This window comes from Apostichopus japonicus, chromosome 5 (assembly GCF_037975245.1).
Source record: "Apostichopus japonicus isolate 1M-3 chromosome 5, ASM3797524v1, whole genome shotgun sequence".
NCBI lineage: Eukaryota > Metazoa > Echinodermata > Holothuroidea > Aspidochirotida > Stichopodidae > Apostichopus > Apostichopus japonicus.
Genome location: NC_092565.1, coordinates 2,159,373 through 2,172,739, shown reverse-complemented (window position 1 = coordinate 2,172,739; position 13,367 = coordinate 2,159,373). Strand labels below are relative to the sequence as shown.

Genomic DNA, 13,367 nt, shown 5'->3' with positions numbered 1-13,367 from the left:
TTCAGTATGTACAACCATTACAGGTTACATTGGCTGTGCAATAATTGAGACCAGCTAAGGCAAATGATAACAGAGATACCATGGAGGTACAGTAATCATGGGGCTGTCGGCTTTTAACATATTTTTATTGATTATGGGTGGTAATTATCTTAAAATCTTTATAACCCTGTCTTCAGGAGTTCCTGCTGGTCTTATATAAGTTTTGAATTGTCACAACCATGAAAAATGCAGAAAATGCATTAGGATAACATTTTAGAAGCTGCAATGCAAAGGTTGAAAAAAGTGCTATACAATGTAAAAATTGCATCTCAAAAATGCAATACCATATTAAAACTACTCCCTGTTTTTGTATATTAGCAGGAACTTTAGTTAGAACCTTTTGAGAAATTAAAGCAATTGATTTTGACTTAACAACTTGCAGGAGCAGTCCAGTGGACATAAAACAGCTAGTCAGCAAGCATTTGACATGGCAGCTGTCCCGGAACCTTTGGATATTGAAGAACCATTCCATGGACCCACTGATCAATATGAAGGTTGTGACTTTAGTGAGGATGAAGGTGTCAGCAACTTTGATGGCGATAAGTCTGTATTCATTGCTGATGGACAGGAGTCTAGGGTGATTTCTGGAACTTCTTCTAGCAGGTTTGTGTCTCCTTTCCACCTAGCATTTTCAAAATAGAATTTATAACATTTAAAGCAAATCTTGTTGAACTATAGCTACAAGTTTCAGTCATTCTATGCAGAATGGTATCACGTAAGTCCCATCAATCATTTCTTGGTATGTATAACAAGGGCATTTCTTCAGTTACAATTGCATTTGTTCATTCCTTGCTAGTGGCGAAAGGAATATATGAGATGGTGATGGCGTGTGTTTGTAAACAGGATAACTATACGACACCTGGGTAAACACCATATATGGTATGTAAGTGCACCTTATCGAGTTGAAGAACCATACTTTTGTCTGTGGAGGTCATAGTCTGAAAACATTGTAAGCATGAGTACTCAAAAACCACAAGGTGGATGAATCTTATTATGTAGTATTTGGATGCCCCATATTGAGTAGAAGAAACTCATTGCTTTCTGATGAGTTGGAATCACATTTGAGGACAGAGTCCGAAAACCTTGTACACACGTTAACTTATGAAGTAGAAGTTGGATGAACTCCATATACGTAGTCCATGGATGCACCTTATTGAGTAGAAGTCCCTGTTGCAGTCTGTGGAGGTTTAAGTCATAAAACCTGATTAACAGGATAAACTCAAAGTCAAATGGAAAGCTTAATTTATGTGGATCCATCTTATTGAGTACAAGATCCATTTGTTTCTGCAGAGTTCAAAGGTCATTCAAGGTGATCAGTTGTTAAAATGAAAGTTAAATAAATTGTGAAATAATTAACCCAACAACAGATTTGATGAAAATTATAGTTTGGTGATTGTTGCCCCGTAATGTGTACTATCTGCATTTAGAGGGGGAAAGTACTGACAGATTTAATACCTTCCTCTGGCCACAAAGTTGCAAAAGTCGTAATAGTTTTCCTGTCAACCTCTGTGGAGGAAGGTTTCGGAGTACAGCATTGTTCTGCACTTTCATAGTTTACATGGACTACCAAGCTGTCACATTTCACAGAGTGTGGAGCTACTTGAATACCCTTTCTTAAACCTGCAAGTCATAGTTCTATATTTTAGGGAAAATAGTTAATCACTCATAGTACAGTAGCTGAAAGCTACAAACATGCAGCAATTTATAATCATGCACTTACCCTAGCTCATATATGAATATGCATGACTATGCATAAAGCATGGCCAAAGTTTTAAATAGAGGGAGTGGCTATCATCTAGGTCCCAGGATTTGCTTCTTTACTCTTTTAAGTTTTAAGTGTTCCAATTCCACTAATGACTTTGCTCTCATCAGCTTTCAGAAGTGGAGTACCTTTGCAATGTATTTTACTTCACTACTCTTCACTTCCCTGTCTCTCTCAATGAATACACTATCACTACTGTAGTAATGTTTTAGCACTGTCCACTCCCAGTGACCGGTCAGTTCTGGTCTACTCCTCATTGTATCAACCACAGTGACTTGGACCAAAAATCTAAAAGAGGCCTACTTAAAGTTTGTAAATTATCAGAACATTCTTAAGGATGTACATTATCTTAATTTAACTAGATGCACTGCATATAATGACTAAAGTTAACTGTTAAACAAAGTAATCATTTATCTACCTAGCCTACAGTATAGGTAGTGCCAGTGATATCAGACAACTTAGACAAATCGCAAACATTCAAACGCATGGTAAACATATAGAGATAGAGAGATAGAGATTTATTTCGTCCATAAGATATGGAAATTTGTCGCCCTGCAGCAAAACACATAAATAATCAAAGTTTCAAAGTTACATGCAGAATACAGTTAAATATTAGTATAAACAAAACACAGAGAAGGTGAATGAAAAGGTAAAAATATCAACAGCAACAATATCCATACATGTGTGAAAAATATACACATATATACATGTATATACATATAACAAAACAAACAAACAAGATTATAAAACAAAAGAAACCTATCTAACAACCCTCAGGTTGAAAAGAGAAACAGAATTGGGTAAAAAAGAAAACCTGAATCTGCTATGCTTAGACCGTGGCATGCGAAGTCTGCTGCCTGAACGGCAGAATACATAGTTCTGGAAAAGAGGATGTGCATGGTCTTTTAATATTCCATGGGTTTTCTGGTTCACCATATCAATGTAGAGTTCATAGACAGTTTTCAAACAAATATCCCTACCAATAGTACGGCTGGCAGCCCTTACAACCTTCTCTATGACTGTACATAAGTAGTGCTAGGAGGAACCTTGCGTGTAGTCTTGTACTGTAGATGTTGACGGTTCAATGTCCGCAGTAATATATACATGAAAGCAATCATTATCGCCTTTGCGAAAGTAACTGCCAGCAGTTATATCTATATGTAGTCTACAGGAGTAATAATAATGGACCGTCACCCACTATGCGCAAGAACTATTGCGACATTAGTACTGGCAGGGAGCTGTTACATACACTAGTGCAGCTCCCTGCATTTACCAGATTAACTGTCTGAGCCTAGCATTTCCCTCGTTAGAACAATAGTGGCCATGAATATTTAGAATGCTAGGAAAGGAATCAAAGGATAATGACTATGTACTGCAAATAGAGCAATTTATCTTCACCCAACCTGTTTCTGTTGCTTGATGAAACTGCATAGTGAGTGGTCAAATGAAACCATTCTGAGATGGTTTGTGGAGGTGGTAGCCTATCATGTGAGAGGACACATGTGATATGAAGCATCAGAATTTCTTCAACGTTATTTGCTGGTGTATGAGAGCACCAGTGGAAGACAGCCATGACATTTGCAGCTTAACTGACCAATACTGTATTCTTACAAGAAAGTCTGGTTTTGGTCTTGCAATAATGAGAGACCCATTGGGCAGGTTGCCCCCTTCGGATCTCCATCTTAGTAACAGTGTCACTTGTTATCTCATCACCCTACATGCTATGTATAGGGAGATGAGATATTGTACGTCACCATGTCAGAAATGTGAGGAAGTGTGTGAGTGACTTTACTTCACTCCTCTCTTACCTATCTCTATTCTACTTATGCACTTAATCTACCTAGCCTACAATAGTTGGTAACATTTTAGCACTATGCCCCCACTTACCTACTTTAGGGTCGACACCTACTCCCCTCCCTTCCAAATCTGCCATTTTCATAGCTTACAACTGTTTTTCTTGTGTGATGTACAGTACATCCATTAATTTGGAATCTTGTTGAAGTTTCTGAAGGCAGCTATAACCTGTATTCAAAATAACATCACCTGCATCAGGCAAAATTCTTCAGATTTGTGGACATGAAGTTTTTCATTAGATTTCCCAACATGCCTGTCTATTTTTAGTACAGGTACCAGTTGTGCAAAATCTTAGTTGTCATTAGTGCATGATTTATATGTTTATATGCTACTGTAATATGTAGTGTACTGTATGAGCTTGTGTCTTAGCAGGCTCTTTTCAATATAGCCTGTTGGTTTAATAACAGTTCTCAGTATCTTTATGATTGTTTCCCAGTTGAGGTTTAGATCAATGTTAGTTAAGCCACGATTTAGGCTGCATGTTACATTTCGTTTATTAGGCTACAGTACTTGTTGGCCTGAGAGCTTAGGCTGGAGTATTTTCTTAGACCATGGGACATGGAATTCATGCCCGGTCTCTGGAGTTTGATATATCACTTTGAGTTATCCCTCAGGGTAAGTTCTCTTACCAATAAAGGATTGTGAGCTGTTATTGGACTCCTTCCTCGCCTTCAAGGCTTCTTTGGCAGAAGCTCTGTCTTTGGTGTAAGTTGTAGACATTCCTGTAACATATTCTTACAGTTCCTTTTTGATCTTACTTTGAGACCTCAGGGTTCTCGTTTCTCTATTAGGCTATAGTTCGGCCTTGGTGGTTTAGCCAGCAGACATCCTTTAAACTCTTAAAACTTCTAGAGTCTGTAAACTTCTTCTCTTTCTTAAACTTCACAAAAACTGTTGAATTATGTCAAATCTGTTAGTCGGATGGATTTGATATTCCAAATCTGGAATATCCTTGTTTTTAGGTGACTAAACTTAGGGATGCGCCCAATCCAAATTCTTGATCTGGCAGATATTTTTGGTTGGATGCAGGCTTCACAAAATCCAACAAGACCACATTTTTCCAAGAGGAAATGGAAACAGAGAAAACAATAAGAAAACTGAAAAAAAAAATCTTTATCACAACTTGTGAAAATATAAGAAGGAAATTTAGATAAAATAAATTCATATTTACATTCCTTCGTAACTATTGGTTCATAACACTTCAATGTCAGCATTAAAAGTGGGGAGGGGGAGATATTAACATGTCCTTGGATTTACTAGAAAAATAAGGTCAAAATGGTAAAGTGGTCCTATCCACAAGCATACTGTAGGTGGTGAAAGGTTGAACCTTACCCTCCCTACCCAAACTCCCTACCCAAACCCCCTTGATGAACAGAGTGATACTGTAGACCAGCATGCTCTGGTCACTGGTAGAGGACAATTATTAGTTGTTATTAAGTGCTACAGAGCAAAGTGCAGTTGTCATGAGAAGAAAGGATGTATGTTTAATCGTTTGTAATTATCCAAATCTGGTAAGGTTTGGAATATCTGCTTTTATAAACCCAGGTGCAACTGAAGAAGTACTTTTAACATCAATTTTATCACAATCTTTCCTCTAATCTGCAGTTCATCATGTGCAACAGCTGGTCAACTGTGTATGCAGTTATCCCTACAACCTACTGAATATTCATATTTTGATGTTGCTGCTATGGTTACATGGGCAGGGCCAAAACATTGGAAGTTAAAAGCAAAGACTCAAGGTGATATTCTTTTATTTATGTTGCTGAACTTATAAAAACTAATTGTAGAATGTGAGGGATTGAGTTAATCCACTGCTACATATATCATGAGACCTCAGTTAGTTTTGTTTTACATTGAAATGTCAATATTTCCTGTTTTCTTCACATTATATATGGTTTCAGTTCAGGTGGCACATTGGAACACAAGTGTGATATAATGTACCATAGCTAATCTTTAGCTTCATTGAGTGTGTAGGTTAATTGTGTCTTGCACTGTCTTCCTAGTACTCTTCCCATTTTGGTGATATAGGTCATATTTGTGTATTGTACTGGACCTGTGAGTAGCTTTGTGTATAGAAATGTAGGGAATTGCTTGACAGAGATTAATCTATTTGCTAGGGCTCTGACAAGAATAAAAGGAACATTTATCTCTACATTAGCATAGTTCTGAGGGAAAACAGAGTAAGAAAGTGTCAGCTAGCATACAGGGGGAACATGTCCTGACATGCCAGAGTGCTACATTGCAAGGGCAAGTTTGTTTTGAGGAATGTTAGTCTGTGGAGGTAACTCAGTGTTTATTCCAACTAAAACGTGTAAACATACAGGTTCTTGTTTTGCCAGGTTTGTGATATTCACAATGGAAGGTCGCAAGGGTCACATTTCTCAATCTTGAGCTGCAGGGAGAGCAACTTCATTGTTGCTTAGAGCCTTGAGGTGTAGGTGTTCTTGATGGCTTGAATTATTCGATAATCAAAATATATTTGAAATGCAAGCTTAGTTATCAAACTATTACCAGCTGCATTTCTACTGCCTCCTAGATAATATTCTTGTTACTCAGCCTGTGTAGGTTTAATGTAAGGATGTGATGGTTACAGTGGTGTCTGCTTTTAGACTACAGTACATAACATCAATGAGTAAGTTAAAATGTCTCTCTCACCTTTTCATTTTGTTTTAATGTTAATATGACTTGATATATCATTTGCTCATTTTATCAGAGGAAAAGAAAGCAAGAATCAGGAAGCCAGTCTTCAGGATAGACTACACTCAACCTCAAGACTTTGATCAAAGTTTCAAGGAGACTAAGGTCTGTCAACATTGCTTGCTAATTTCATAAACAGCATGATTTATGTGGCACTGCTTAATTCAGACTACATGTTAGCTCATCTTTCAATTCACAGATAAGAAGATCTTTTCCTTCCATTTTTTTAATGAGATCCCAATAATTTCAGATATTTTATGTTTGTTCTGAAAAATGTTCAATTTTATTGCTGCTTTCTAAGGAGGATGTGCAGTGGCTGTACCCTAAACATTTCATAGTTTATACCAGTTGATACAAACGTTTGTCAAATTATGAGAACTAAAATAATACCAAGAATGAATGGCCGTCATAAAGTGCATTGAAATATTTTAATAGGTAATACAATCTTCATTCATTCTTTTTCGGACAAGAGAGAAGAAGTTGGACTTAAAAGGATTGTCTGGTGGCCCAAAGAAGTTAGCTTAAAAAATAGTAAATAATTTTCTAAACATGTTGTCAAAGTATGAGAACGCTAATGTTGAGTTTGACAGAGAAACGATTTTTTAATCGTTATGGATAGACATTTCAAATATGATTTGAACAGTACAATACGTGACGTCAGCTCTGCCATAGCAGATTGCGTCATAACCCACCTCCGCACAGTACCTATACGGTAATCACAACAAAAACAGCGTTTGTATACAGATAAATTTCTTCCTTAATTTCCGGTGAAATTTCTTTAAAATTAGATATGTTTTCAAAAACTCCTTAAGCCGCCATGTACTTGATCGGTGGTTCCGTGGTCTTTGTGTAACACAAGGTAAATTTTAACAGCAGACTCTTCAATGTTTAGGCTATACATCGCGCTATCCAGCTCCAACGCGAAAAATGTTCGCATGTAGGCTATACTCAAACGTTGACAATCGGACAGTTCTGCGAAGCCTAAGCTTCTCAGTGCTACATTCTGCTCTGACAACGATTCGATCAATTTCTTCAATAATTTCCGGTGAAATTTCTTATAAATTAGATATGATTTAAAAAACTCCTTAAGCCGCCATATATGTAGTAGATCGGTGGTTTCGTGGTCTTTGTGAAACACAAGATAAGTTTTAACAGCAGGCTCTTCGTTGTTTACACATCGCGGTATCCAGCTCCAGCGCGAAGAATGTTCGCGTGTATAGGCTAGACTCTAACGTTTACAATCAGACAGTTCTGCGATGACATCGATTCCGCCAAGTTTCATCTTTCGGTTTAACGAATACTTTACAAGTTTCCTTTCACTGTTAATTTGATCCGTGAATTTTAATTCAGCGATTTCGAAGAACAGTTATTGAACTGTGGTTTGAGTGTGAGTGTACTATGTGTAACGCTATACAAGTACACCAACTGAGCATCGTAGTATATACGTTCGCGAGTATGTACGTTATATATATGAGGCAATCCAATGTGCTTACACGTGAGTTTATTTGCTGCGGAATTGGGAGTGCTAACTTCAAGTCGCCTGTTTTGCCTATCTGCAACCACTACGTCAATCACCATATTGAAGCGTTCGAACAATCGGTACTTTTGGTGAGAAACTGGTTAATTTGAAAACCAGATTTCTACAAGAAGAAAACGTCGAATTGGGACAATTTTTACATGGTTAGATAGAGAAAAATAATAACTACAAAGACAATGTATCAAAATCTTCCACCAGACAATTCCTTTAAAGAGACAGTCTGTATTGTTATTTCATAATTTGAAAAGGAAGTTTGTTATGTGGAAAAGTCACCCAAGCTAGAGCCTGGGCATGAAACACTTGGCAAATTGATAATACAGTCCTAATCACCTTACACTGGGATCAATACCAGGATATCTCCTGTACAGTATCACAGTTTCCTTGAAAAGCACAGCCAATAGCATATATAGTTATCTCAAGCATCGGATACATGTTTTTTACCCAAATAACTGTGTATGATTGTAATATTTCTTTTAATCAAACATAAATTTGACATTTGACTGTTGCAATTGTTCTTTCCAGGTTGCAACAAGCCTTTCAAAAGCCACTCTCAACAAGTACAGTAACTGCAGTAACATTCTTCCTCAAGACATACACTTCAACCCAGATGAGCTTTTTAGACTCTTCCACAAACCATCTTTTACAGTGAGTTTTGTTTTTGGTCATAATGCCAGAGCCAAAGTAAATATATACTTGTCAATAATAGGCCAGGGATCAAGCTATTAGTGCATATCTCAAAGTGTGAAAACTATTTAACTTGAATTTACTCTATCACTCACATATCTCTTTCTTCATCCATTGGGAAAGAAGTTATCCTCACATGCTCAACAACGATATTTTCAATATCATGAGCTATGAAGAAAGCATAACTCAAATTTTTTTTCTATGCGGTTTAAGCATCCCATTTTGATGTAAATGATGTAAATGATAACCTCATCTTGGTATTTGTAAGCACCATGTTTCAACAACAAAAAAGATTCAGTGTTAAAAAAAAAGAAGTCTAATCATGATGGCTCAATAGAATCTTAGATGTACAGTATCTCATATTTAGTCATGTGGATTTTCACACTGGATAGATGAACTCTCTTGTTTTTTTTTATTAGAGGTCAAAAGTCATTTTAAGGCATCATTGGTCAAAGTTTGAAAGCCTTGTAGTCACAATATTTCAAGGAGAGAAACTGAGATGTAGCTCATGTCATTTGCAGAGGCTTCACATTGAGTAGATGGACCATAAGGTGTTTAGTAGGGTTTAGTGTCCTTAGAGGTCAAAGTACAGGTTGTATATCTACACCCCTTAACATTGTTGAGTAATTGACCATTTAAACAGCTGCAGGTCATTAATTAAAGCTGCTGGACTTGTCCAATATGCACACCATTTGGTCAGTTCCTCAGATGCAACACAAATGACATGAAGATCAAAACTTGGAATAAAATTGTTGGTTAATAGCTGGTACATGTGTTCATAAATATTAGATATTGGGTGATGACATACAACACTTTAATATTTCAGTAAGCAAGGAACCATAGTGCCCATTGGGCTCTTTATATACTGTCAATAAATAGACTTTGTCAACGTGATAACTGATTCCTGATACTTTTCTTTACATGTTGCCGCATAGGCAATAGATAATCCTCTTCATTTTGGTGTGCACTAGTTCATGAATATTAACATGTACATGGCTTACCACATTATCAATATGTATGAGCATCTGAACCATAAAACGTTTTTGTTTTTGTTTTTTTGGCACCTCTTCATAAAAGCTCCAGGTATTCCCTTTAAGGGACAGGATTTTGTTTGAAATCCCATTTGTTATCAGGAGAGAACTTGAATAAATGTACATACTGTAGCAGTAGCTGAGGTATAAGAACAAGAATAAAATCATAGTCTTTTAAAAAAAACTACAGATTAAAGAAGGGGCCCTTTGGGACATCTAGATGAATGCAATGAACCCTAAAAAGTACATGAAGCCTGTTTGGTTTACTGACTGCACATTTTCTATCAATACTACTTTAGGTGGCTGCCTTCAGTTAATTGGGGTTTTCTAATGTGTCACTGGGCCTGGACAAGCACCGGCCACACTAGCCTAGTGACACCACTTGCTTTAACAGAGCAATTCAGAGATTTTACATGTTTTAAAAGTGAACATCTTGCAAACTGGAATAGCTATATTAGAAGCATTTCAGATTTCAATCTTTGTGTAGGAATGCAGTATAAATGATTACTTGAGCATAAATTTGAGACAGTAGGTGATTCACATTTGCTTCTGTCGTAGACTAAAATGTGAGCATTACATTCCATCAAATGCAATTTCCAGCAGCTACAGGGTTTTTCCCTAGACAATGTTACTGCTATAACAATAATTCTTCCATGTTATGTAAACATGTTTACAATCAGTGGTAATGCACAATTCATCTTGAAATTTTGGTTTTTTGTTTATTAATTTTTCATGGTTCATGACAGATAAAGAGGATCTTTACAAGCAGTGAAATATCAGTTGATGATGATATCGCTAGTTATGACTATGAAAATGAAAACGACTGTGCTAACTTTTGTCCTGCTGCTGCTGATGATGTAAGTAACAACTTCACATAATTTAATATTTGCATAGTGGTATTGAAATTCACTAATTTGATCTATTATGGAAGTGAAAATATTAACAATCCGTGTATGCAAAGATCTGATCTTTTGTTTTAAGTAATATGAAATGACTTTGATGTTTAAGTTACATGTGTGTATTGAAATTATAAAGTTCTAACAGGTGGTATCTAGCATTGCATCAACATCAACTACGGTGGTTTTAGATTCTTGCTGAATGCAAAGGTTAAGTATGTGACTCTAATACAGGGATGCAAACTATTCTGACCTGGGTAGAACAATTTCAATTCTTGCATGTGGGTTCCCTGATACCACTAAATCAGCAAATATTCTGAATTTATGTAGGAATTCAGTGAAATAAATAATATCTAGGTCTATATATAGCCCAAACCATCTTTCAGATTGAACACTGTTACCTCTCAGTGCAAGCTCCCAAAAATTCACTACTCAAGTATGGATAATATAAAATGACCTCAATGGGTCATGGTCTAAAACATGGTAACATGATAACTTAAAGTCAAAAGCTTGGAGGATGTCACAGTGGTTAACATTAACTCATGTTTATATCTGTACACCCTTGAAAGCCAGTTAGAACCAGAAATACAAGTTTCATAACTACAACAGTAACTCCAACAGTTATAGTATTTAAACATGATGACATATGTTCCAATGTCAAATATGTGGAACAAAACATGGACATGTATGTAACTATTGCAAGATACCAAATCAAATTGCAAAACTGAATAACAAACAAGTTGTGACTGTAGACAATGCTGGAAATGAAAACTCTAGTGAGGAAGAATTCTTTGTTGGCACGGTATCTGCTACTGATGATGAAACAGCATGGTAAGTCAATCTGAAGCTTAATGGTTACAAAACATGGCTTAAGCAAGGCACTGGCGCACAAGCCAATGTGCTAACTCTTGATGTATACAGCCAGATGAAAAGAAAAAACAGATTAGTCACATATTCAGGTCAGAGCTAGAGCTCTATAAAAGGTTAATGCAAAAGAGCAGCAAAACACATGCTGGACTTTAATGTTGTAAAAATACAGTCACAGCCCATACTAAGATTATCTGCTTGCATGAATACATGAACTTAATGCAAATGATAATGGCAAAAACCCTAGCAAACCAACATATATATATGCAAGTGTACCAAATAGTGAAAACAAACAAGCAAGTAACCAAATGCAAGTACACTGCAATCTGATGTCCAAAGATCTACGATGAAGCAAAACAGAACCAAGACTAACAGCAAAAAGTGGCAGTTTTAAGGTAAAAAGGATAAAGGTGCCAGAAATCTGTTCACACATGCTAATTAAAACAAAGCAGATTCACAAAGAGAATATGGAAGTATCGGATGGAATTGGTTTTCTTGAATGACCTCAGCACATTCAAATAGATTACAAAGTTACTCCAATTGTCAATTCTCCACGGAAAGTACCAATTGCACAGCGTGAGAAGTTGAAACAAGAATTAGAGCATATGGAAAAGCTCCTCATCATCATCAAAGTAGATGAACCTACAATGGTGGTGAACAATATGGTGATAGTCACTAAAAGTATGGATCCCTGCAGATTTGTCTAAAACAGCTCAATGTTGCCATACAAAGGGAACATGACCAGCTACCAACAATGGATGAAATAACTCTGAGGATGTTGAATAATGTCAATCACTTGAGTGTATTGGATGCAACAAGAGGTTTCTGGCAGATACTGATTGATGTTGACTGCAGTAAGCTGTGTACCTTCGCAACACTCTTTGGTCGCTACAGATTTCTTATGCGTCTGTTTGGAATTAAAAGTGCTTTGGAGGTGTTTCACAAGGAAGTCAGTCAACTCTTTGAAGGACTCAATGGTGTATGTAGTTACATAGATTACATATACTAATATGGGAGTCAATGGAAGAAGAACATGATTATTGATTGCAACAAGTCTTGGGACGTGCAAGAGCAAGCAATCTGAAGCTGTGCAAAGAAGAGTGCAAGATTGGTATTGGCAAAATAACATTGTTGACACATTCTCTCAAAAGATGGAATCAGAGCCAACTCATCAAAATTATTTGCCATAAGGGAGATCCTAAATCCAAGATAGCAATATAGAGGTTTCTTGGGCTTGTAACATATGTAACAAAATTTGTGGACAATCTTTCGACAACTGCACCTCCTCCCGTGAATTACTACGAAAAAATATCACAGAAACTCCAGTCCTGGTTTTACCAAGTAACAAAGGCGATCGCAATTTCTGTATATGCCTCCCAAAAAGGATTAGGTGTAGTAATTCTGCAAAATAGTAATCCAATCGAATATGCATCACATGCATGACGCAAACGGAACAAAACTGCACAAATAGAAAAAGAGCTGCTGGCCGTAGTCTATGGCTGTGAGTAGTTCCAATATGTTTATGGTCGTGATATAGTAATTGAAACTGACCACAGGCCATTAGAGACGATTTGTCGTAAACCGTTAATCGATGCTGCACCACAAATTCAGAGACTTTGTCTATGACAACAGAATTATCTGGCAATTGTAACCTACGAGCCCGGACAGCTCTAAATGCATGTTGCAGAACATGCACTCTTCTGGGCATACTTACCTACAGACAAAGATACTCACAGGATGTGAGTGATCAAACGTGTACCTGGGAGCAAGTTGTTGGCCCTTCCCATCACTAGAAGAACAAAGAGGATCAAACGTGTACCTGGGAACAAGTTGTTTGCCCTTCCCATCACTAGAAGAACAGATGGGTCTAATATGCCATAAGAGGATCAAACGTGTACCTGGGAGCAAGTTGTTGGCCCTTGCCAAGTTCCCATCACTAGAAGAACAGATGAATCTAATATGCCATAAGAGGATTTTTCATAAATATGACCATAAACCGT

At 36.9% G+C, this 13,367-nt stretch overlaps 1 protein-coding gene across 5 annotated transcripts in view; it reads left to right on the top strand.

Moving 5' to 3' along the window:
* LOC139967274 (condensin complex subunit 2-like) overlaps positions 1 to 13,367 on the top strand; it is a 46,194-nt gene that overhangs the window by 21,215 nt on the left and 11,612 nt on the right. For all 5 annotated transcript variants that reach the window (XM_071970881.1, XM_071970885.1, XM_071970883.1 and 2 more), the window contains 5 exons: positions 422 to 642; positions 5,261 to 5,394; positions 6,369 to 6,457; positions 8,412 to 8,534; positions 10,351 to 10,461. In XM_071970881.1, the coding sequence (XP_071826982.1) occupies positions 422 to 642; positions 5,261 to 5,394; positions 6,369 to 6,457; positions 8,412 to 8,534; positions 10,351 to 10,461 (678 nt within the window). The remainder of the gene's footprint in view (positions 1 to 421; positions 643 to 5,260; positions 5,395 to 6,368; positions 6,458 to 8,411; positions 8,535 to 10,350; positions 10,462 to 13,367) is intronic.